We start from the raw sequence: 22,907 nt of genomic DNA, 5'->3' as shown, positions 1-22,907 counted from the left end.
TTTATGGTAAACGAAGAGTTTTTATGGAGGGATTTTTTTGTTTTTGATTTTCAAAGGTTTTGCTTAGGTGTCCATTTCAAGAAATGGGCAGGAAGATGCTTATTTGTTGAACATCAAACAGGAGGGCTTTCTAGAATTCATACGAAGAGTATTACCATGGTATGTCGTAATAAGCCCATTAAAAGGAGTCTAGTGCAAACCTTGGATATTTTTAGACACAAAACCCAATTACACTTGTGCAGTTGAAACTTACATTTTTTTAGTGCCCGAGTCGGTTATTTTATTATTCTACTTAGGACTGGGGATGTTTTAGGTCGACTGTAGGCCTAATATCAAGGGTGTTTGGTTTTTTAATGGGATCGGGATTTTGTGTATGGATTGATATTCATGCAGAACCTGTCTAAATTGGATGTCGCATTTTCAGGTTCAGGACTTTAGTAGATTTGGTGGATCAGATCGGCGCAAGCGACAGGCCCGCTGTAGGAGGCAGGGGTGGACGGTAGGTAAATGCATAGAGTAGGATCATCTAGCACTTGAAGTGACAATCAAAAAGGGTACTTTCATAAAGATACGAAAAGGAGTAACTCGCATATACCAATAGGTAGTCCTATTTCAAGTATTCCTTGAATTAGGTTTTCCCGCAGATTGAGCACCAGAAACAACTATTTAGAGTATGAGGGGTTCTAACCATAGTGTCGCTTATCGGGTAGTACCGAAGTCCAGAACTCGACGCTACTCAACCCCCCCACATTAATAAGCAAACCCCAAATACTACAACAATAGAAGCTATGTATAAGATCCGAAACTGTTAGTAAAATCTCATTTGTGGCTCAATCCACCTTTTTATGGCCATACCAGTCATGTCCACAATAGTTACTGCTACTCAAAAGCCTAAAATGTTCTTGCCGTCTCTTACCTTTTTGCCAATCCGAAAAAAATATCTCTTGGCCTCCTGGGGTGGCTTCAAACATCGCCCATATAAAACACGATAAAACACTTCCATAAGAACATCAGACTTGTATAATGTCCAGAGGCGGACAGCAAGTTGCTGTGGGCCATTGCATACACCCAGACCAATCTCAAAGCCGCGTTGATATCTTGTTTACAGAGGTGTGGACCACCGTATCCGTGTCAAATAGCATAGGGGAAGTAGATTCACCGGTAAAGAATTATTCCATTTTGGGAAATGGTGCAACCCTGGAATTGCGACATTGATACCGCAGAGGGGGCAAAAGGCACGGAAAACTCTACCGGGATTGTATTGGCGTCGGCTATCGTTCGTGAAAAGTGTAGTCGAAGGCTACCAGATATATTTTTTAGCTTGGTTGTGAAGGTGATTTAATCTATTCGAACCATTGGTTCCTGACATGAAAGATTCATTTGACCGGTTAAGGAATTTCATGTGATCAAATCCATGTAATAATTCACCATGGTCAACAATGTGGAATGCTTGCCGAACCTTATTTAGTCTGTTGTACGGCAATAGAACATCTTCCAACTCAAAGCTGATTTGATGGCGGTTTAGCGGACGGTTCGCAGACAGTCCTGAGCCGCACCCACGCAGATGATCGCCAGGTGCGGAATCAAGGCATAATATTGTCTGATCCTGGTGAACAAATGCGGGTTTGTGGTGGTAGTGTTGTTGAAAAGGGGGAGTGGAGGCTGTTTTTGACTTGAGATCAGTCCGATCATTGAGTAGGCGATGTTCCCATGACTCACCGCCCGACCACCACCAGGCCACCACCAGGCCACCACCAGGCCACCACCAGGTTACCACCAGGTCACCGTGACGAGGGTGGATGAAGGGGCGGAGGTGGTGCGGTGCTGGCTTCCTCCTGGTGCCAGAGTTCGCGCCCTCGCCCTAACTTTGGCGCCGTCGCTCACCGCACCAACATCCCCGCGACTCCCGGAGTGTCTTCAAAGCATCACTCTCCTACACACCACCCGATCCACTCTTCACTGCCCCTCCCAAATATACCTGTACACCTCAAGCCGGTGTTTTTAGCTCATCACTCCCTCACCGTCCACTCGTGACCGCCCGGGGAGTTTTGACCCATACACCCACTCGGATCCTCAACTATCGTCCGTGATTGCCCCGGCCGGTCGTGCCCCGGCCTCGCGTTCTTCGGACAATTACCAACCATTTTTTGATATAAAATCTTCACTCAAGTAATCCTTGTCATCAATTTAGAAACAATGTTAAGATCAAACATCAAACTGTCTAGACAATTCAATTTGGGCCAGTTCATTCGGTTCGCCTCATCCAAAAGCTACGACGTCGTTGTCATTGGTGGCGGTCCCGGTGGGTACGTGGCGGCCATTAAGGCTGCCCAATTAGGATTCAATACCGCTTGTATCGAGAAAAGAGGTTCGTTGGGAGGTACTTGTCTTAATGTCGGATGTATTCCTTCCAAGGCCTTGTTGAACAACTCGCACTTGTACCACCAAATCCAACACGAGGCCAAGAGCAGAGGTATCGACATTGCTGGAGACGTAAAGGTCAACGTGGAAAACTTACAAAAAGCCAAACAAAAAGCTGTTACTGGTTTAACCAGTGGAGTGGAAATGTTACTTAAAAAGAACAAAATCGACTACTTGAAAGGTGCTGGATCTTTTATTGATGAGCACAATATCAATGTCAAACCCCTCGACGGAGCTGAAGATTACTCGGTCGAAGCCAAAAACATCATTGTTGCCACAGGTTCCGAGGTCACTCCATTCCCTGGAATCGAGATCGATGAAGAGAGAATCGTGTCGTCGACCGGGATCTTGGAATTGCTGGAGGTCCCCAACAGATTGTCCATCATTGGTGGAGGTATCATTGGTTTAGAAATGGCCTCTGTATGGTCGAGATTAGGTGCCGAAGTCACCATCATCGAATTTCAAAACGCCATTGGTGCTGGTATGGACGACGAGGTGGCCAAACAGACCCAGAAGTTGTTGGCCAAGCAAGGTCTCAAGTTTAAGTTGGGAACAAAGGTCACCAAAGGTGTCAGAGAAGGAGATGTGGTGAAGATTGAGGTTGAAAACGTCAAGTCTGGTGAAAAGGAAGAGTTGGAATCCGACGTGTTGTTGGTTGCCATTGGTAGGAGACCACACACTGCTGGATTGAACTTTGAGAATGTAGGTTTGGAAGTTGATCAAAAGGGTAGATTGGTCATCGACTCGAACTTCAGAACTAAGCATGAACACATTCAAGTGATTGGCGATGTTACCTTTGGACCTATGTTGGCACACAAGGCCGAAGAAGAAGGTATTGCTGCTGCTGAAATCATCAAGACTGGCTACGGTCACGTCAACTACGGTAACATTCCTTCTGTCATGTACACTCATCCTGAAGTCGCATGGGTTGGTGCTAATGAGCAACAATTGAAGGAACAAGGTATCAAGTTCAAGGTTGGTAAATTCCCATTCATCGCCAACTCCAGAGCCAAGACCAACGTGGATACTGACGGGTTCGTCAAGATCTTGGCGGATGCTGAAACCCAAAGAATTTTGGGTGCTCACATCATTGGTCCTAACGCTGGGGAAATGATTGCTGAAGGTGGATTGGCTCTCGAATACGGTGCTTCCACCGAAGATGTGGCCAGAACTTGTCATGCCCACCCAACTCTTAGTGAAGCCTTCAAGGAAGCAGCCCTTGCTACTTTTGACAAGCCTATTAACTTCTAGGTCCATAGTGAAATATATTTACCATCAAATGAAATGCGAACCGGCAAAACCATAACTACAAAAGTATTCGCGTAGGCGTATATTGTGTACATACTAATACATGAGGAAATCAATACTTCATAATAACATAAACCGCATGTATGATACCGGGGATATATCCTAAAATCGTCAAGATGATATTGATGAACAAGGACGAAGAACATCCTCTTTCAAGGAACACTCCCAATGGAGGTAAGATAATGGCGAAAATTAACTTGAAGATGTCGGAGCACGTAACAGCCATTGCAAAGTATTGAAATTAATGTTTATTGGTAAGACTCAACAAAACAATTATTTCTGTACTACAAATTTCAGGGGGCTGGTGTTCCAATTTATAGTGGTTGATGTTGCTAAGCCGCACTGTAATTCTTCTCCTGGCTACTCAGCAAGGAAACCAAACCTAAACATTAATCATTCAAAAGCAACTCCACCAGCCTAGTTAGTTATTTTTAGTTAATATATCTCCGTATATGACTACACTTGTGCAGACTCCCAGATGTTTGCAGCCTTTGATTATGAACTCCTGTTGTGCTGGAGATAGTAGGAAACTCGCACACCAACCGTAAAAAATGAACTTTAGCAACACTCGAACGAGCAAGCAATAGTAACTGAGCTCGGCATTTATAGAGGTTATTGAGCAAATGGCCAATGCAGCAAGATTTACAGTATGCAAAGTCAGGTCATGAAATGTTTATAGTTTTTGGACCATCTGGGAGGACATCACTGAACTATAGATTCCTCGGGAACTCCAAGAGGAATAGGTGGCCCCCTGGGTCAGGCGGTGGCCCCCTGGGTTGAGCTACATGGCACGAGCGCAGGGGGGTCCCCGCTAGTTCCCCCCAGGTCTGAGGTTAACTCACATCGCGCGTTAACACCCGCCCGCGACTTCTCAGCGTCCTTGAAAATTTATCACCAAGGACTCAAACATATACTCAACCATGGCAGATTTGCAGCTTAACATCTTAAAGGTTGTTGACAAGTACGGCTCGGTCGAAAACACATTGGAGTGTCCCGAGCTCAAGTCGCTCGATGCCAGTACCCTCCACTCTAACTTGACCTCGTTGTGGTCCAAGGAATTAATCAACTTCTCCAAAATCGAAATCGAACAATGGGACTTGACCAAAGAAGCGCAAGACTTCTTGGTGAATGGATCCCACGAAATCCGGTTGTTGGAAGAAGTCATCAAGTCCGTCGACGGATTGAAGATTTCGGACGTGAATTCAAAGTTGGGTGCCGTTGGTAAACTAGGTCAAGGTAAAGCCTTCAAGAATGGGTGGATTGCCAAGGACAGTGATAAGTTGGTTTCGAAAGTGTCATCTTTGCCAGAAGATTCTGTGGTGCAAAACTTGCAAATCATCAAGAAATCCGGTACTTTGGAAGATAAGAAAGAACTCACAGAATTGAAAAAGAGAAAATTGATTACTCTCAACAAGATTGTGGGTTACAAAATCACCAAGACCGACAAATTTTCGGTAGAAATCGTCAGTCTCGAAACTGACATCACCAGTGAAATGATTACCAACAACACCTGGGCTGACAAGAAGTTCAAGCCATATAACTTCAATTCCGAAGGGGTTTATCCTCAAAGTGGAGCATTACATCCTTTAAACAAAGTTAGAGAAGAATTCAGACAAATCTTCTTCTCCATGGGATTCATAGAAATGCCTTCTAACCAATACGTTGATACAGGTTTCTGGAACTTCGACACATTGTTTGTTCCTCAACAACATCCAGCTAGAGATTTACAGGATACTTTCTACTTGAAGGACCCCAAAGTTGGAGGACTTCCACAAGATAAGGAATACTTGGAAAATGTCAAACAAGTCCACCAAGAAGGAAAATACGGCTCCATAGGTTACAGATATCCTTGGAAGTTGGAGGAAAGTTTGAGAATGGTGTTGAGAACTCATACCACTTCCATCTCTTCTCACATGTTGAAGGAATTGGCCAAAAACCCCAGGCCCGTGCGTTACTTTTCCATCGATAGAGTGTTCAGAAACGAGGCCGTGGATGCCACTCACTTGGCAGAATTCCACCAGGTGGAAGGAGTCATGGCTGGTTACGACATCACTTTAGGTGACTTGATTGGCTTCATGGAAGATTTCTTTGGTAAGATGGGGGTCACTGACTTGAGATTCAAAGCCGCCTATAACCCATACACCGAGCCTTCGATGGAAATTTTTGCATACCATAAGATATTGAAGAAGTGGGTGGAAATTGGTAACTCGGGAATGTTCAGACCCGAAATGTTAGAAGCTATGGGATTACCCAAGAATTTGAGAGTGTTAGGATGGGGATTATCGTTGGAGAGACCAACCATGATTAAGTACAATGTTTCCAATATCAGAGAATTATTGGGCCATAAGGTGTCCTTGGACTTTATTGAGACCAACCCTGCTGCTAGATTGGATGAGTTGTTGGTGTAAGTATATATGCTGTAATTAATACAAGTTGAAAAAACCACCAGTCGCGTTTTCGAAACTAGTTTTCCAAACTTAAACCTATTGCGCAGCATGGAAGCACCACCCACAGAGCACTCTATAACACCGGTCGCAGAACCCCTTCCCGAATCGATATCTGTTGCTTTAGATGAACCCGATATCAAGGATGACGACGAAGATGAGCCAAAAAAACGGAACAATAAGGCAGATTCAGATGACTTGAGTTGTAAATGGACTGATTGCCCGGAGAGCCAACACACAAATTTGCCTTCTTTAGTAAGACACTTGAACAATCAACACTTGAACTACACAAACAGCTTGACTGTCAACACGCCCACCAAATACTCGTGTCTCTGGGAAGGATGTGCTCGTTACGGTGTTGAACAACCGTCTAGGTTTGCATTGATCTCTCACTGTCGTACGCACACGGGAGAAAAGCCATATTTCTGTCCAATTCCCGAATGTGAAAAGCACTTCACTAGGTCAGACGCGTTGGCCAAGCACGTGAAAGGTGTACATGACTTGCACATTCTTCGGGATGCCGTGACATTAAATAGAGACCGGGTCAAAAAAGGTCGCATGGAAGCCAACTTCTTGAACCAGGACAAGGTGACAGAGTTGGAATTTTTATCGATGATAGAAGATGACTACGAGTTGCGAGTGCCGTGGTGGTTTTCGAATGATTTCTTGAACATTGTCAGCGATTCCTCGGACGAGTTCAAAACTCTTTACCGTATTCCCCTTACTTCCAAACAGTACAGAATTGCCATGAAAAGGTACCAATCATACTATCACGAACAGTTTGAAGACAACGATACCAAACTTCCGCCCCAATTGAAGAATGCCATTGATGCGTTCACGGAAATGCAACCTGAAGATGAAAGTGAGGACACAGTTATAGACTTGGGTGAGCTACAAAAATTACACCAAAAATTGCTGAATCAGTTATCCACTAGCCAGAGGGTCAACAAGATCGCTACCAAACAACTAACGCATTTGGTGGACGAGAAGAGGAAACTCTGGTACATCAAAGAAGTTCTTCTTGATGCCAATGCCAAGCTCAGCATTCCTATCCGCTCATCTGATAAGGATGCTGGCCAACCAGATAAATACGATGATGAGTTGTACGACAGTATCAAGACCATCTGACTGAAAATTTACTATGGGTGCTCGCTCATCTCAAAATTTTTATTCTTAACATTTTTTGTATACTACTTTTATAAACATCAATGGCTCCACACACCACCTCCACGCACGAGGAACACATCTCCGAAGTCTCGGAGACGGATATCCCCTCCACCACCGAATCTATAGTCTCAGATCACCAAGCATATCATGAAATGAGTCTAGAAAGCTTGTTTCACCACCTCAAACAGCAGACCCAATCTAACGAAGATACGCCCAACGCCAATAAAGACCGTTTCACACAACTCAAAGAGCGGGTGGACAGGCTTCCTAAGATCCATGCCAATCTTGAAACCACCCTCAAACCACAGGCAAAGAAGGATATAGTCACAATTAATGATCCTATAATCATAAAGGCACCAAAGAAAGATGAGACAGACGACAGTGGCAGCAAATGGTTCAACATGAAAGCCCCTGAAATAACTGATTCTATCAAGAGGGACTTGCTAATTATCAAGCAGAGAAGTGCTTTGGACCCCAAAAGACATTACAAGAAAGATAAGTGGGAGACTCCTAAATATTTCCAGATGGGTACTATTGTAGAAGGAAATACCGAATTCTACTCGAGGATGACCAAGAAGCAGCGTGGAACCTCGCTCGTTGACGAGATTCTTCATGACAACGACTCGCAGAAGTACTTTAAAAGAAAGTACAGCGAGATTCAAAAACATAAAACTAGTGGAGGTAAAGCCCACTATAAGAAGGTCAAGAGCATGAGAAAGAAGTATTAAACATAACTCCATTTGAAATTCGTATTCGTATTTAGTGGTATGTACATAAATGATTCATGAAAAACATCCAAGTTCCTGGGGTCTTATTCCTCTAAGCCAGCTCTTTTAAAGACGTCCAGTCTAACCTGATCCCATAAGCGTTTTTTATCATCCTTTGATAATTTGATCTTTTTCCCACCAGTAGATTGGTTGAGCTGTTTCTTGACCTCATCAGATCGGATCTTGTATTCGTGTGCAGTGGTGGCTGCAGCAGCCAAGTTTATAAGGTAATTTCGAAGGGCGATTTCCTTGTACTTGAATTTCAAAGCCGCTTGGTTATCAGCAGACGTTATAGGTGCTTGATTTCCTTTGGTTGGTGAGTTGATTTGAAGCAAGGGGGATTGTTTGACGCTGATTTCCGCTACGCTTTTCTTGAAGGCGGCGTCCAAATTGTGTTCCTGGTAAAGATCTGATGAGTATAACGTGTAGATGAGCTCTTTATCGGGTATGTGCGGCTGAATCAACACTAGATGACAAGTTTGTGCAAGGTCTCCCACAAGTAGTGGGAATGAGCCCAGCGAGTAGTGCAACTCAGGAACAGCAGACACCATGGGCATTTGTATCAAGATCAACTTACACCGGGTGACATTTAGGTTCCAATCGATCAACGACTCAGGAGTGTTTTGGTACATGAGACCCGATCCCAACGAGATTTTGTAAAGTTCGTCGGTATCATCGTCCAACAGAATGGTTTTGCGTTCTATGCCGTTTTCGACTTCTTGTTGGAAGTGAGTTTCATGAAGTTGGATATCATTCACAAACTGCTCCACCGTAGTGGAAACAGGTTCACTATCCTCGGGAATTGTGACACTGGACGACGAATATCGAGAGGGAGCCGAGCGTGCAGACCGCTTGGAGAAGATACTCGAGTTCAGCGACTTGAACAGATGGTGCTGGTGGATCTGCTTATTGTACTGTTGGAATGAAGGTGCGGATCGGATGGAGGATGCTGAGGGCAGAGATACCAGGGGCAACCGCTGGTAAATGGCACTTCTGGCACTGTCCTTGAAATGCAGAGGAGGTGTAGACAGCAGCTGCCCATTACTTCTTACAAAGGGTGAGCCAAACATAATTTGGTGTTGTTCGAGTTTCCCCTTTTAATTGTGTTTTTCCTGGAAAAATTTTTGAGAGTTCTTCCGCTTACCCAACGTTTGCGGAGAGTTTTTGCGAAAACAACTCCGAGGGATCTGGGGGAGATGTGTATATTTTGGGATCGATTAGAGGATGTATTTTAGGTGGAGCGGGAGGTTGATAGATATGTGGAGTGAAGCAGATGACATAGAAGTTGGAACCATGAAAATGGGGGTTCAGAATACTGAATTATGTGAGAAACTCATGTTATGTGCCTTCTAAGGTCCTCAAAAAGCACCTGCATGTTCCCTGTGGTTGACCTACTCTAATTCTTTATTTGAGAACCTTCCAAAGTTCTAGTACTGTCGTCAAATCATACTTCACTGTTATCTGCTATTTCCGTTGATGTAGGCTTTTCGCACCTACCTGAAAAAAAAACCAACTGCAACAAAACAAGCCCATGTCAGAGTTAGTAACTGAGGACTTTGGGTTCTCTCTTGTTGGAGAAGAACAAGGTGTCAAGGTTTTCGACGGTGCTTTGGATTTCTCTGACGTCCCGCAGAAATTACGGTTGTTTGCTCTAGGAAATATTCTGAAAACGTTTGTATGTTCAGATACGAAAGAGCTTAAGCTTGGAAATTTATCTGATTTAAATGGCAACAACGTGAGTGCCGCCTCAACTATAGATGTTGGTGTTGGCCTCATCTCTCAAGTGTGCTACAACTACGATGAATCAAAGATCTATGTTTTGGGGAGCAATGGCATCAAGTTCATCGATTCTAACGACAAGAGTGTTGGTGTGTTGATTCAAGAAAATGACACGGAAGTGGTACTGTGTTCCCCTGTCAGCGACGCAACGGCCATCATAGCGGGTGGAACATTGCAATTGTTCCATGGTACTACAAAGAAGATGGATCTTTTATCTAAGGCTGTGGAAGCTTCATGGTCTTCAGATGGCCAAACCATCTACACCGCAGACAACCAAGAAGTCAAAATATTCAATGTCTCGGGCCAAATGACAAGGTCGTTTGTGTTTCCACATATAGAAGATGCCTCGGATGTGGCTGTGGTGAACATTTTTGAGTTGTTGCCAAATCAATTGTTGGTATCCTTTTCATTCGATGAGGACAGTGAAATCAACACCAAAGCATTTTTTTTAAACCTCGACTCTGAAGAGTTCTCAGAGGCCGATGTGGCTGTTCCTTTCGGATCCAGTGAGAGAATGAACTACTACTACTTTCTGAAGTTGAACGGATGGATTGTAAACAGCAGTCTCTTCTTTGTAACTTCCGGTGGTGCAACTGATGTAAATGCTGTTTTGAAGAAAGACGACGATGAATTGTATATATTGATGCCCGCCGACGATCTGATGGCATCTACGTTTCCCATGAATGATGCTGGAGATGACATGTCTCCGATAGGCATGTCAGTGGATTTGTCCAATAAGGATGTCAAAGCAGAAAACCTTACAAATGCTTTAGATGAGGCTATAGGGTTACCCAAGCTTTGGGTGTTCACGCAGGAGTTTCTGTTAATATCGTGGTGGATATTTGATGTTAAGGCTGTTAAGAATAACAGTGTCTCGCTAGAGTCTGCCTTGAACTCGTTAGTTCGAACAGCAAGTCATACTGAAACTAAAGTACCCGAATCGAAACAACCTTTTGGATCGTCTTCCGGTTTCGGAAGTTTTCCTGCTTTTGGCTCTGGTTTAGGAGGCTTGCAAACCAAGCCTGCCTTTGGTTCTAGTTTCGGCTCCACTGAAACAAAACTATCATTCGGCTCAACCGGTTTTGGGAAAACAGAATCCAAGCCAACTTTGGGATCCACGAACTTTGGATCCACCGAGTCAAAACCTTCATTTGGTTCTACCAGCTTTGGAACCACTGAGACCAAGCCGGCGTTCGGATCTACTGGTTTTGGATCTTCTGAATCTAAACCTGCTTTTGGTTCTACCAGTTTTGGAAGCTCGAGCGCTGCTTTCGGGTCTTCTGGTTTTGGCAATTCTACCAAAGGAACTAGTGGAGGAAGTGGTTTTGCAAGCTTTGCGAACACTAGTGAGCCGTTGGGAAGCACTAAGAAAGAGAATGTTTTTGGAGGAAATGGTGCTTCTCCGTTCGGAAGTGGGTCTGAAGCGGATAGTAAGCCTTCGCCCTTTGGGAGTCTCACGAGTAGAGCGGAAATTAAATCTTCTCCGTTTGGGAGTCTCACGAGTCAAGAGGAAACTAAACCTTCTCCCTTTGGAAGTCTCACCAATAAAGCGGAAACTAAATCTTCTCCGTTTGGGAGTCTCACGAGTAAAGCGGATAGTAAGCCTTCTCCCTTTGGAAGTCTCACCAATAAAGCGGAAACTAAACCTTCGCCCTTTGGAAGTCTCACCAATAAAGCGGAAACTAAACCTTCGCCCTTTGGAAGTGTACTGGGCAACCCCTCCATATCCTCACCATTTTCAAACCTCAAGAATGACCCAAACACCAAACCCTCGCCCTTAGGAGGATCTAAGTCACCCTCCGGTGGCCTCAAAAGTATTAGCACTGAGGTAAACCCGTCTCCCTTTGGCAGCTCCAAGCCGGAATCTAAACCTTCTGCGTTTGGTAGCTTCAAGAAAGACAAGGAGCCAGATACAAAGTCTCCATTTGGCAGCTCCCTCTCATTTGGCAGTCTCAAGATAGATGATAAAAAGGAAACCACTTCATCAATATTTTCCAGCTTGAAAAAGGAACCGGCTGAAGCTAACCCATCGTCTTTTGTTGGTTCAAAAATCGAAGAACCTAAACCAACCGATGCCCCCTTTGGCAACTTGACTAAGTCAAGCAACCTCAGTTTCGCCAATATGGGTGAAAAGAAAGAGCCATCCACATCGCCTTTTGCTTCTTTAACCAAGCCCAGTACTCTTGGTGCTGCCAGCATTGACAATCACAAAGAGCCCAGCTCATCACCATTCAACTTTGGTTCTACATTTGACTTGAAGCCAGCAGGAAATACCACCTCTGGATTGGGTAAGACTTTAGGACACAAGAAAACCGATGCATTAGCAGAATTTGGGTCTTTGAATCTCGAATTGAACAAAGAGCCAGCCAAGCAGGAGGCACCAAGATCAGAGCCAAGTGAAAAAGACTTAGGCCCGAGTGATGACAGCCAGAGAAGCGACTCGGGGAACGATTCCAACGACTTGGAGAATGATTTCAACGACTCGGAGGATGATGCTTATACAGTGTATGAACCCACGCATTACTACTTTGGTGGTTTAACCAGAGACCTCAAATCCACCAACAACGAAATCCTCGATATGATTGACCAAATATTAAACAACGTCCGTGGAAATATGGAAGTACTTTCCGTAAACGAGGAGGAACTACACAACGCTTTCGATGCCCATCTTTGTGCTGAAGACTGGGACTCACTGGAGGTCACAACAGCTCTTGATCATGAAATGCCACTTCGACTCGGCATGATCAGGCAGATTCGTCAACTCCTTAAAGACACGTCCAACGAGACGTCAAGCTCGTTGAAGGAGATTCGTCAACAGTGGAGTCACTTTGAAAAACTCGACAAATCCACTGAAGAGTTGCTTATGACCAAGTATCAAATCCAAAAGGCTATCATCCAACTCCAGATGTTTGCGGATGAAAGCCACAACCCATCGGATCTCGCGCGGTACTCGGCATTGGACTACCGCAGCACTCAGCTTCAGAAGAGTATTCGTACTAAGCTCCAGACTGTCAATAACCTTAAAGACCAGTTGATATCACAGATGATGCCTCTCAAGGCCAGAGTGCAAGGAACAGAACTTTCAGTGGAAAAAGTCAAAGAGTTGTTGTTCCAACTCAACGCACTTATTAGCGACAAAACCACAGTGGTGGACGAGCTTGCCGCCAAACTAGCCAAAACTAAATTGCAACAGCCTAAGGAGCCGCGGGCTCTTAGTTTGACGGCTGCGAAAGCTCCGTCTGCCAGATGGCACGTAGGCCAGCAGATCAACTTGAGGCCCAAGTTCATCAGCTTGCAGAAACTTGAGTGAATCCATTGAATTGACGACCAAAACAACACAGCACAAAGGGGTACCTGTTAATTTTACTTTGAAACGCAGCCTCGATTTATGTAGTACAGAAACATTTCGTCTAATTCGCATTATATCGATTTGCAAACGTAAATAAACCGCATTGATATTTTTTCGTCTTTGCAACAAGAAGTTTATTTGTTTCCACTAAACATACTTTTACCAAGCAGCAGCCATCCACTATCCATTGCTTCTAATTTCTTCCTCTGAACAAGCTGCATAGTATGGTTGAACATATCGGCTCGCAGGTCAATGTGCCTGGAACAAGAGGCAAGGGTATACTAAGGTATCACGGTCTGATCCATGGTAAAACCGGAATATTTGCGGGAATAGAGCTTCTTGGGCCCATTGCCCTTACCCGGGGTAAAAACAGCGGTGACGTCGAGGGGTTCAAGTACTTTGAGGTCCAACTGCCCATGTCTGGGTTGTTTCTACCGTTTGAGAGGCTTAAAGCTGTCAATCCACAAATAGACCATACAAGAGATATGATCAATGAGGCCACGCTCAACTTCAACAACGATACTTTGGATGATGAAATACCCACGTTCTCCGGATTGAGCTCGCCCAACTACCTGGTGAACAACTCTGCTCCTGGAATCAATCGGCCTTACTCTTCTCAAGGCTACACATCTAATTCAATTTCTGTTAACAAGCGCCAAACCCTGTTCAGCGAAAAACCACGGACCTCGAGTGTGAGCTCCTACAACCGCAGTCCTGTCGTCAACACGCTGGGAACTGCAAACCTGCGAAGCTTTTCAGCGAATGGTAATAACGGAAATAGACTCAGTAATGAGCTGATGTCTTATCTCGAACAGGAATTGGTGGAAATGCGTTCCAAGTACGAGAAGTCAGAGCGGGAGATGGTAGAAAAAATGTCGATTTTGAACGAATTGAAGGATACGGTGCAAGAGTTGCAACCGATCTTGAAACAATACGAGAGCGAGCTAGACGAACGAGATCGAAAGATATCAAAGATCAGAAACGAATTCGAGAGCGCAAGAGAAGACTGGAGACAGAACTTGGATATCATGGTCAACACTTACGAGGCCAACGAGGCCTATTACGAGACCAAGATCAGAGAGTTACAATCCAAAGTTAGTGAAAAGAGCACTTTTGAAGACAAATCTGAACAGTTGAAGAAACTACAGGAGAATTTCAACCAGTTGAGCACACAGAAACAGGAAATAGAGAACAGCTTGAATATCCGCATAACCCAGCTCGAGTCTGCAGAATCCCAGGATGATACGAAGGAGTTGAACAAAGTCATTTTGGACCAGCAGAAAGAAATTGAGTCGTTATCAGGTCAGTTGATGGAGGTGCATAAGTTCCCCTCACAAAACTCCAGTGCTTTACAGGAGAAAGTGTTGCATCTTGAAGCGGAAATCGAAGGGTTGATTCACTATAAAAGCAGAAGTCTGGAACTTGAAAAAGAGGTTGTTGAATTGAAACAAGACATCGAAAGAAGACATTCTCTCGAAAAACTCGAAGATAAGAACCCTGAAATCAACAAATTACACGATACTATCAACGACTTAAAAGACCAATTGGCATCTAAAGACAAAGAGATCATGGAATTAGAGGATAGCTTGGACAAACAAGTCAAGGCTACCAACAACACGATTCCTGATGAGAACTCTAGGATTACAGAATTGGAAGAGAACCTTTTCTTCAAAGACCAGGAGATCAAGGCCTTGCAGCAACAGCTTGACAAAACCAATTCTACCGTTTCCACCCAAAAACAGAGGATCAAGCAGCTTGAAGCTGCAAGCTCTAAAACTCTCGATGGGACTAACACCTCGGACAACAGCCACATCACTCTACTCGAGCAACAAGTCCTGGAAGCTCAGAAACTTTTGTGTGAAAGAGAAAATACTATAAAAGAACTCGAACAAAAACTAGGCGAATCGCTCTCGAAAGAGTTGGATTCCTTAAACATTAATGACGCGGCCGCGATGAACGAAATGACTTTCCGAGAAGAAGTAGAGCAGTTAAGGTTGCAACTCGATGCTAGGCCCACCATCGAAGAGTTGACCGAACTTCAAGACAACATTGACGAGATGGTCAGGTTGCATAATAACGAGGTGTTCTTCAAACAAGAAGAGCTCCAACGAGTAACGAACGAAAACTCCAAACTCCAGGTGCGTTTGGAGCGGGCTTTGGAAGGTTCTATTATCACCAACCGAATTAGCGATAATACCAGCCATGACAGTATGACAATTAACTCATTACCCATATACAAGCCAGAAAATGACACTGATCCAAGCACCGGTAAGGACAATTGGTGTGGCCTCTGTGAGCGTGATGGTCACAATAGTCTCAATTGCCCCTATGAGAATGATATCTTCTAATTTACTTGTACTTATATAATAGTGATTTAGTGCAACTAACGAAAAATTAAGTAAACTGTGCGTCTAGCACATATGTGATTTCGCGCTCAACGATTTTTTGTTTATTCGATTCGACTCTCACAGACCTGTCGTTGTTTAAATAGCCACCGTTACTATTGCAAAGACAGCTGTTCCTTACCCCATTTGGTGGACTATAATTGCAATCCATATCATCCACCGTCATGACAGAGTCTCTCGAGCATTTACAGGCTTCAGAAACTGCTGACACAGTTAGTCACGACTCAGATCATATACACCAACAATTGAGCAAATTAGACGTTTCAAATGAAGTGTCTTATGATGGGAATACTTCCGCGGTTGCTTCTGAAGTACATGATACACGTACTGGACTGAGTGCAGTTGCGCTCTCAAACCCGGTGGAATTTGGCAATAAAGAATTGCCAGAGTTGGCAGCTACCCAACCCAGATCGAGAAGGCCTTCTTTGGTGACTGATAATACGTTACTTGAGTCCGAGGCTCCCTTGGCACAAGAGCTGCTTGTAATCGACGAAGATGAACAAAACTTGCCCACTTTGATAGATAACAACAAGTTTCAGCAAGAAGCTAGAACTTCTCTTGGCTTGGATCTTGAAGGGGAACAAAACGCGTTCAGCCCGAATGAAGAACAGCTTCAACCGCGCGATGCTGAGGCCCAAGAACAGCAGACATCTTTCCCTTGGGAACTGAACACAGAAGAGCCCCTCCCGTGGGAGACTCCTGCTGCACAGGAAGTACATGAACCTAGAAACGAATCAGTTTCTGCTGTTTACACTACGGAACCGGTTCCACAAACCGAAGAACCACTCCCATGGGAAGTGGAAACTGCTGAAGCTGCTTCTGTGGAAGAAAGACACTTTGAGGCAACTCCCTTGCAAAGAAAGGAAGAACCATTACCTTGGGAACAGGAAGAACCATTACCCTGGGAAGAGCAAAATGAAAATGGTTCTGTGCAAAACAGTTTTGGTAATGGCAATGGTGTCCATGATGAACCTGAACATGTTCATACTGAAACGAATGAAGCCCCTGTGACTCCAATTGGTGGTCCAGCTGACGATTTCTTCAGTAGTCTCGAACAAGAGGGTCCATTGGAAGCCGCTCCCGAAAAGTTAGACCTACAGCCCAGTGGTGGGGAAGCTATTTCCAAAGCAAGTGCTCTAGACGAAGTGTTTGCTGACGATGATCTTTTAGAGGAAGAGCTTTTGGAAGAAGAGAACATCAAGACTCTTCAGGAAAGCTCCTCGTATGTACCAGATGTTCCTCCAAAGGATACGGCCAAGGTCAAGCAACTCGACTTTCTTGATGATGATTTTCTCATTGATGATGATTTTCTTGCAGATGAACAGGTTGAACCACAATCTTTACCTCAGCACCATAAATCATACATCCCCCAATCATCTGTTCCTCAAAAATACACCGTTCCTCCAGTTGCTGGTGATTCCTATAAAAGCCCTTTGGTATCCAAATCATCGCTCACGTCCCAAGATTTCAATTCTAAGTTGCAAGAGGCCAAAAAGAAGAACGATGCTTACGATTTCCCAGCTGATTTGGTAACCAGTCATATCAAACCAGCTCCACGCACCCAGCACACCAAGTATGCACCAAATAAAGTCCTGAATCTGGGTCCTCCTCACCCACCGGCACCTCCAGTTTCAGGTCCACCTCCTTCGGGTTTGGTACCTCCTGCTTCTGCTTCGGGTCCACCAACTTCAGTTACTCACTCTACAATCAGCTCTTCAAGCCCAGCTGCTTCACAAGTTGTCCCGGTTCCACAAGTGCAACCGAAGAAGTCCTTCTTTGAGGAATTGCCAATTAGGATTCCCGACAAGCCCGTGAAGCCAGCAAGAGTGTCCAAAGCTTCCGCAGCTACGGTTTCACCTGTGCTTTCTCGCCAGTCCCCTAATCAACAGTTTCACAAACCAGTTGTGAACCCCTATGCAAGTGTTTCTCACCCACCTGCTGCATCAGCTCATACCCAGGGTGTAATTGGTCCTGGAGTTCCCCCTCCAAGCATTAAGGTTACTCCAGGCCAGCCACAAAAGAAACCTCCTGTTCCCACCACTAATATCAATACAAACCTAGTGAAGACTGTTAGTGGTAATTCTCAAGCAAGTCCTTATGTTCCTAACGTTGGTCCATATGCTCCTAGCGGTCATAATAGAGCACATTCAAGAACTAGCTCTTTGATCGGCGGGAGAGGAAGAGAACACAACCCTTATACTCCAGCATTACCAGCTTCAGGTACACACCCTCCTCAACCTGTATCTGTACCATCTCCGGTACAAGGTTCAGTTCACGTTGCAGTTCCAGGCCCAGGTCCAGTACCGGTTCCTGTTTCTAACTCGGCTTTGAGATCAAGGACTATTTCAAACCCAAAAACAGGGCTCTATGGAAGAGCTCGTGCTCAGTCAATGGGAAAGGTACAAAACCCGGAAGCTTTATTGAAAAGACAGTTTCCTATCTTTAATTGGAGTCACTCTAACTTCGTAAGTGTGTTGATACCCAATGGTGTTTCTCCGACCTTTCAATCCGGAGTTGGTGCCATTCACGTTCGAAACAGTTCCACTATATTCAGTGATAGGGACATCTTAAGTTCATTCCCAGGCCCCTTATCCAAGGGAAAAAGTAAGAAGAAAGAAGTTGAAAAATGGGTGGAGATAAATATTCAGTATCTTCAGGGCTTGAATGATCCTTCTAAAAGTGATGAAATCTTGTTAAACCAAGTATTATTTACCTTACTCGAAAATGATGGAGATATTAGATCAGAGGAATTTGCAACTTCGTTGTGCAAATACTTGAATCCAGCTCTTGATTATGTTACTCCTATTTCGAGTGCGTTGCCTTCCATGGGAGCATCTCCAAATGCGTTTAAGTTGGACCAATCTGGAATCAACCATGTTTTCTTGTTGATTCAAGTAGGTAAAGTGGAAGACGCTGTATCTTTTGCTATTAGCAAGGGTGATTGGGCTCTTGCTTTGGTGTTGGCCATGTCTTTGGATAAGGAAAAATTCCACAAGGTTGCCTCTGACTATGCTAGAGTGTCTTATCCATTTTCCAAGTCTAATAATAAGGTGCACCATATGATGCCCGTTGTGTTAAAGATTATAGCTGGAAATGTCAAGGATGTGATTGAAGATTTCAAGAATGTCCTGGTGGAGGGTGAATGGTTTTCTTCCCACTGGGCTGAGCTTCTTGCCATCATTCTCATCAACAAAAGTCCAACCGGTACCGATTTTTTTCATCAATTTGGCAAGTATTTGAAAGCCTCCAAAAACGAAGTTGGATCCGAAATATGCCATATTCTCGCCGGATCTCCTCTTTCTGTATCCACATCTCCAACAGAAGGATTTTCGTACGTGGGTGGGTTCACCAGCAAGGCCATTTATTCTGAAATTTATGAATATGCTGTGCAAATGTCTCCAAACGCAATTCCAACCAGTTTGGGATTCCCCCACTTGTTACCACTTAAATTGAAGCACGCTCAAGTCTTAGCTGACTATGGAGCAAGCGTGGAAGCCCACAAGTACTGTGACTATGTGGGAAATACTCTCAAGAGTGGTGGAAAGAATCCATTCTTTGGACCAGATGCCTTTGCAGAGTTTCAAAGATTATTGGTAAGAATTTCAGACGCTGAAACTAGTGATTCGAGTTGGTTTGGTAGCAAAATCAGTAAAGTCAACCTCGACAAGATGTGGGGCCATTTGGATAAGTTCATTGGAGGAGAAGAAACCGAAAAGCCAACAGAAAATGGAGTATTCAGTAAGTTCAGTCCTTCTGTATCCAGAGTTGGTTCTGTATTAGACTTCACCGCTGGAGGGCCACCCTCTGGAGGTGCACCTCCACCTGTTTCTTCTTATCCCAACAATCCCTACAACCAGTTTCTGCCTAAAGCTAAATATGACGGGAGTAGAGATCCAATTTTGCAACCACCATCAATTGGAGGTCCTCTCTCTGCTCCTGATATTTATGGAGCCAAACAAGGTCAACATGCTAGTAAGTACTCTCCTTCGGTGAGACAAAACAGCTCAATTCTGGCAACGGCAAGGACTCCATTGCATGAGAACCTTGATAGTAACTCCGTGTTTGCTTCTTCTCCTGCTCCTATTTCTGCACCCCCATCAGCTATTCCTCATGCTATTCAAGCTCAGGGCCTGGTCCAGCCAGCTTTCAACTACCAAAGTTCTAAGTATGCAGCCTCCAACGCTTCTTCCCAGGACTTACATGCTTATGAGCCTCATAACCAAGCTAACAACGCTCAACCACCTTTGAACAGATCTTCTAGTAAGTACGCTCCAGGGGGTGTTCCATCTGGAACTCCTAGCTTGAGCAACCAAAGGGCTCCTCTTAGAGCACCTTACCAAAACCTTGCTGGTACTCTTTCAAGTCTGTCTGTCGGATCTTCTCAGTTGGCTAGTTATGCTCCTACATCGGTTTATGGAGGTCCTCCAACTCAACAGACCCATGCGGCTAATCGTGCTTCAATTTCAAGCATCTCAGACAACTTTGGACAGAATGGTTCAAGTATTAGAAACGAAACCAAATCACCATCAATTCAAAGCGATATCAGTTTGGATTATCCGCTGGAGTTCAAAGCTGGTAGAAGACCAAGTGACTTCTCTAATGATCATGAAGGGTCTTCGAAAGCAAACGATTTTGTCGTCAAATCAACTATTGGAGAAGAATCTCACGTTCCTTCACCTGACCCTGTAAGAGCTGAACTGCAGTCGACCATCCATTCGTACCGTTTACCTTCTTCTAATGAGTTTAATCCTGAATTTAACAATGATCAGAGGAACAGTCAGGAACCTGATGACGACCACGATCATGTTGATTCAATTGAAGAAACCCCATCTAAACCACCTCCTCCAAAAATTTCGACTATTCCTCCTCCAAAGGGTAACACTGGTAAGCGAAACAGACCTAACCCCTATGCTCTTACTGGGGGAGCTTCTCTGAGAGCATCTTCTAGCAAGTATAGTGGTGGTTCATCTAAGTATGTGAATTCAAGCGCACAAGCTCTGCAACCATTTGTGATGCCAGAAATGAAGTCTACTGACATGTTCAACTTTGGAGAGTCAGAGAAGAGTCAGGAACCACCAAATCCAAGCCAACATCACAACATAGAGTCTTCCCCACACAAACATCAAGAGAAGAGCCGTGTGCCCCAGCAGAAGAGTGTTGAGCAGCCACCCAAATTGTTTAGACCAACTAATGTGGATGACTCGTTCGAGGCTCCTGATGATGTGATCTTAGAGACCCCCAAGCCCAAGTCAGCTCCGTTGATTTTGAATAATCGATCTCCAGGTAACCGAGAATCGATGTTTGCTCCATACCAATCTCCTCATGAGACCATGAGAAGAGCGTCTGGTTTTGGAATCGACAGTAGCTTCAGTGAATTTCCTATTCCCGGATCCCCAGATTTGACTACTAGAGCCAACTCTGTGATCAATGGAATGGGAGGAGGGTTATTCTCGTCCAGGTTATCCCAATCTCAACAATCGGCAATGTACCTTCAATATGAAGTTCAGGATGATACTGTCCATGACTATGTTCCTGTCGTCGATGAGGAAGAGGAGGATTCTGATGATGAAAAAATATCCAAGAAGAAGAAAATGGAAGAGGAAAGGAAGAAAGCCAGCCAAAGACGCTCTGCAAACCAGGCAAGAACTCCAGGACAAACCAATAATGGTCGGTGGTTATCTTGGTTAAACAGAAATGATGACAGACCAAAAGCTATTAGAGCCAACATGGGTGAACAGAATAAGTTTGTCTACGATGAAAAACTCAAGAGGTGGATAAATAAGGACATTCCAATCGAGGAACAGCAAAAACCTTCTGGTCCGCCACCACCTCCAAAGATTAGAAAAGCTCCTGGAGGAGGTCCAAGTGGTCCTGCTCCAAACAGAGCCCCTCCCGGACCCCCAAACATTTCTACTAGTCCATCAGCAGGCTCGGCGCCTCCAGGTGCCCCTTCTAACACATCTGCTGGTCCAGCTGCAACTTCTTCTCCTACCAACAATGTTACAGGACCTCCCAAACCACCAGGTCTAGGAGCAAACCCTCCAAGCCTTGCCACTGCCGGCTTGGATGACTTGTTGTCGATGGGGGGTTCTAACGCTAGCATGACTAGTACTAGAAGAGCTAAGAAAGGTGGACGCAGAGGTTACGTTAATGTGTTGGAACAAAAGTAATTATTAGCATATATACATTTTTCATATACCTGGTTGAATATTCAAGTGTGTAGAGTAGGCTAGTTGAAATTACATGAAGAGCATTGACAGACTTTTCTCCCTAGTTTCTTATTAGCAATTAATTGTGTAGATCACCCGGGTGCCTGGACTTCTCTTCATTACACCTCACTCCAGTCTCTTCTCGTTTTATAATTGTCGCTTTTGGCTGCAAAATTATATATTCCATCCGCTGCAACCCTAAATAGCCGTTTCAATCGTACGAACCATCAGTGGTCCGTAATAAAGAGTTTTAACAACGACACCAAGCACTCACGGAGTTTGGATCCCCTTCAAATTAACACCACCGTTCCTTCTCACCCAGATCATTGGAACATGGGACTCGTTTCATTTGTTCTTGTCATTAGATAATAAGTGGGCTTCACAAGTTTGCCGCTTCGGAGTCTTCGGTCTTTGGGAGAGTCTGGTGAACGGTGGTATCCCAATTTGCTGTACCATTTCAAAGCCTTTTCGTTAGCTGAAAACACCGTCAAACTCGTCCGTTTGCTACTAAGTTCATCATCTTCTTGTGCATCCAAATGTAAAGAAAGCTGGTGGAGCTTTCCCATCAACTTTGAGCCGAGTTTATTGTCTTGAAAATCGGGATCAATGTGGATCTCATATAGGTAGAGAGCTTTCTCTCCACAGTCAACTACCAACATAATGGATATAAACCCTATAATCCGGTCCCCAAGCATATACGCCACGTATACCAAACCCGTCTCTTTCATCTCAACTATTTTCTCCTGTTTCCAGTGTTGGCCGTTATTTTGACAATACAAGGTTCCAATGGTGGTACCAATTAGCAGTAGAAATGGAGCCAAATCACTGGCAGTAAGTTGATGAGCAGCCTCAACACGGAGAAATGCCTTCTCGCTTCCGATTACCATGACCAGGGGGAACACATCTGCCACCGCCTGGCCCACCTTCTCTGCCACCCTCTGCATCAATGCCGTATCACTCTCATCAAACTCCATCTCTAGGCCCACACACCCGACCGCGAAACGAAACAATATACGGCACCCAGGAGCGTGCCCCCACCGGGTACGTTATCACCAAAA

General features: G+C 44.5%; 9 protein-coding genes across 9 annotated transcripts; 6 read left to right on the top strand and 3 right to left on the bottom strand. All coding sequences in view use genetic code 12, as the record gives it.

The window, feature by feature from the left end:
• Window positions 1-2,196: 2,196 nt before the first annotated feature.
• LPD1 (dihydrolipoamide dehydrogenase precursor) lies at window positions 2,197-3,672 on the top strand (the record flags this gene model as incomplete). Its single annotated transcript, XM_006690394.2, has 1 exon — window positions 2,197-3,672. One exon carries the CDS (start codon window positions 2,197-2,199, stop codon window positions 3,670-3,672), a length of 1,476 nt encoding a protein of 491 aa, XP_006690457.1.
• A 24-nt stretch (window positions 3,673-3,696) lies between these two features.
• On the bottom strand, window positions 3,697-3,955 carry PMP3 (plasma membrane proteolipid Pmp3; the record flags this gene model as incomplete). The annotated part of the gene is made up of 2 exons (XM_006689880.2): window positions 3,697-3,727; window positions 3,789-3,955. 2 exons carry the CDS (start codon window positions 3,953-3,955, stop codon window positions 3,697-3,699), a joined length of 198 nt encoding a protein of 65 aa, XP_006689943.2.
• Window positions 3,956-4,649: 694 nt separating this feature from the next.
• FRS2 (Phenylalanyl-tRNA synthetase, beta subunit, cytoplasmic) lies at window positions 4,650-7,301 on the top strand (the record flags this gene model as incomplete). The annotated part of the gene is made up of 2 exons (XM_006690397.2): window positions 4,650-6,133; window positions 6,179-7,301. The coding sequence occupies 2 exons, from the start codon at window positions 4,650-4,652 to the stop codon at window positions 7,299-7,301; spliced, it is 2,607 nt and encodes an 868-aa protein (XP_006690460.2).
• An 80-nt stretch (window positions 7,302-7,381) lies between these two features.
• Window positions 7,382-8,068, top strand: fcf2 (dTDP-fucopyranose mutase; the record flags this gene model as incomplete). Its single annotated transcript, XM_006689881.1, has 1 exon — window positions 7,382-8,068. One exon carries the CDS (start codon window positions 7,382-7,384, stop codon window positions 8,066-8,068), a length of 687 nt encoding a protein of 228 aa, XP_006689944.1.
• Window positions 8,069-8,151: 83 nt separating this feature from the next.
• On the bottom strand, window positions 8,152-9,177 carry STD1 (transcription factor; the record flags this gene model as incomplete). The annotated part of the gene is made up of 1 exon (XM_006689882.1): window positions 8,152-9,177. The coding sequence occupies one exon, from the start codon at window positions 9,175-9,177 to the stop codon at window positions 8,152-8,154; it is 1,026 nt and encodes a 341-aa protein (XP_006689945.1).
• Window positions 9,178-9,638: 461 nt separating this feature from the next.
• PSN45_001477 (uncharacterized protein) lies at window positions 9,639-13,196 on the top strand (the record flags this gene model as incomplete). Its single annotated transcript, XM_066157668.1, has 1 exon — window positions 9,639-13,196. The coding sequence occupies one exon, from the start codon at window positions 9,639-9,641 to the stop codon at window positions 13,194-13,196; it is 3,558 nt and encodes a 1,185-aa protein (XP_066013765.1).
• A 263-nt stretch (window positions 13,197-13,459) lies between these two features.
• Window positions 13,460-15,583, top strand: PSN45_001476 (uncharacterized protein; the record flags this gene model as incomplete). The annotated part of the gene is made up of 1 exon (XM_066157667.1): window positions 13,460-15,583. One exon carries the CDS (start codon window positions 13,460-13,462, stop codon window positions 15,581-15,583), a length of 2,124 nt encoding a protein of 707 aa, XP_066013764.1.
• Window positions 15,584-15,804: 221 nt separating this feature from the next.
• Window positions 15,805-21,810, top strand: SEC16 (vesicle coat component; the record flags this gene model as incomplete). The annotated part of the gene is made up of 1 exon (XM_066157666.1): window positions 15,805-21,810. The coding sequence occupies one exon, from the start codon at window positions 15,805-15,807 to the stop codon at window positions 21,808-21,810; it is 6,006 nt and encodes a 2,001-aa protein (XP_066013763.1).
• A 418-nt stretch (window positions 21,811-22,228) lies between these two features.
• PSN45_001474 (N-acetyltransferase-domain-containing protein) lies at window positions 22,229-22,823 on the bottom strand (the record flags this gene model as incomplete). Its single annotated transcript, XM_066157665.1, has 2 exons — window positions 22,229-22,270; window positions 22,335-22,823. 2 exons carry the CDS (start codon window positions 22,821-22,823, stop codon window positions 22,229-22,231), a joined length of 531 nt encoding a protein of 176 aa, XP_066013762.1.
• Between the last annotated feature and the right edge of the window lie 84 nt (window positions 22,824-22,907).

The sequence above is a fragment of the Yamadazyma tenuis genome, chromosome 2 (genome assembly GCF_029203305.1).
Source record: "Yamadazyma tenuis chromosome 2, complete sequence".
Lineage (NCBI taxonomy): Eukaryota > Fungi > Ascomycota > Pichiomycetes > Serinales > Debaryomycetaceae > Yamadazyma > Yamadazyma tenuis.
This window is presented reverse-complemented; position numbering and strand designations above follow the sequence as displayed.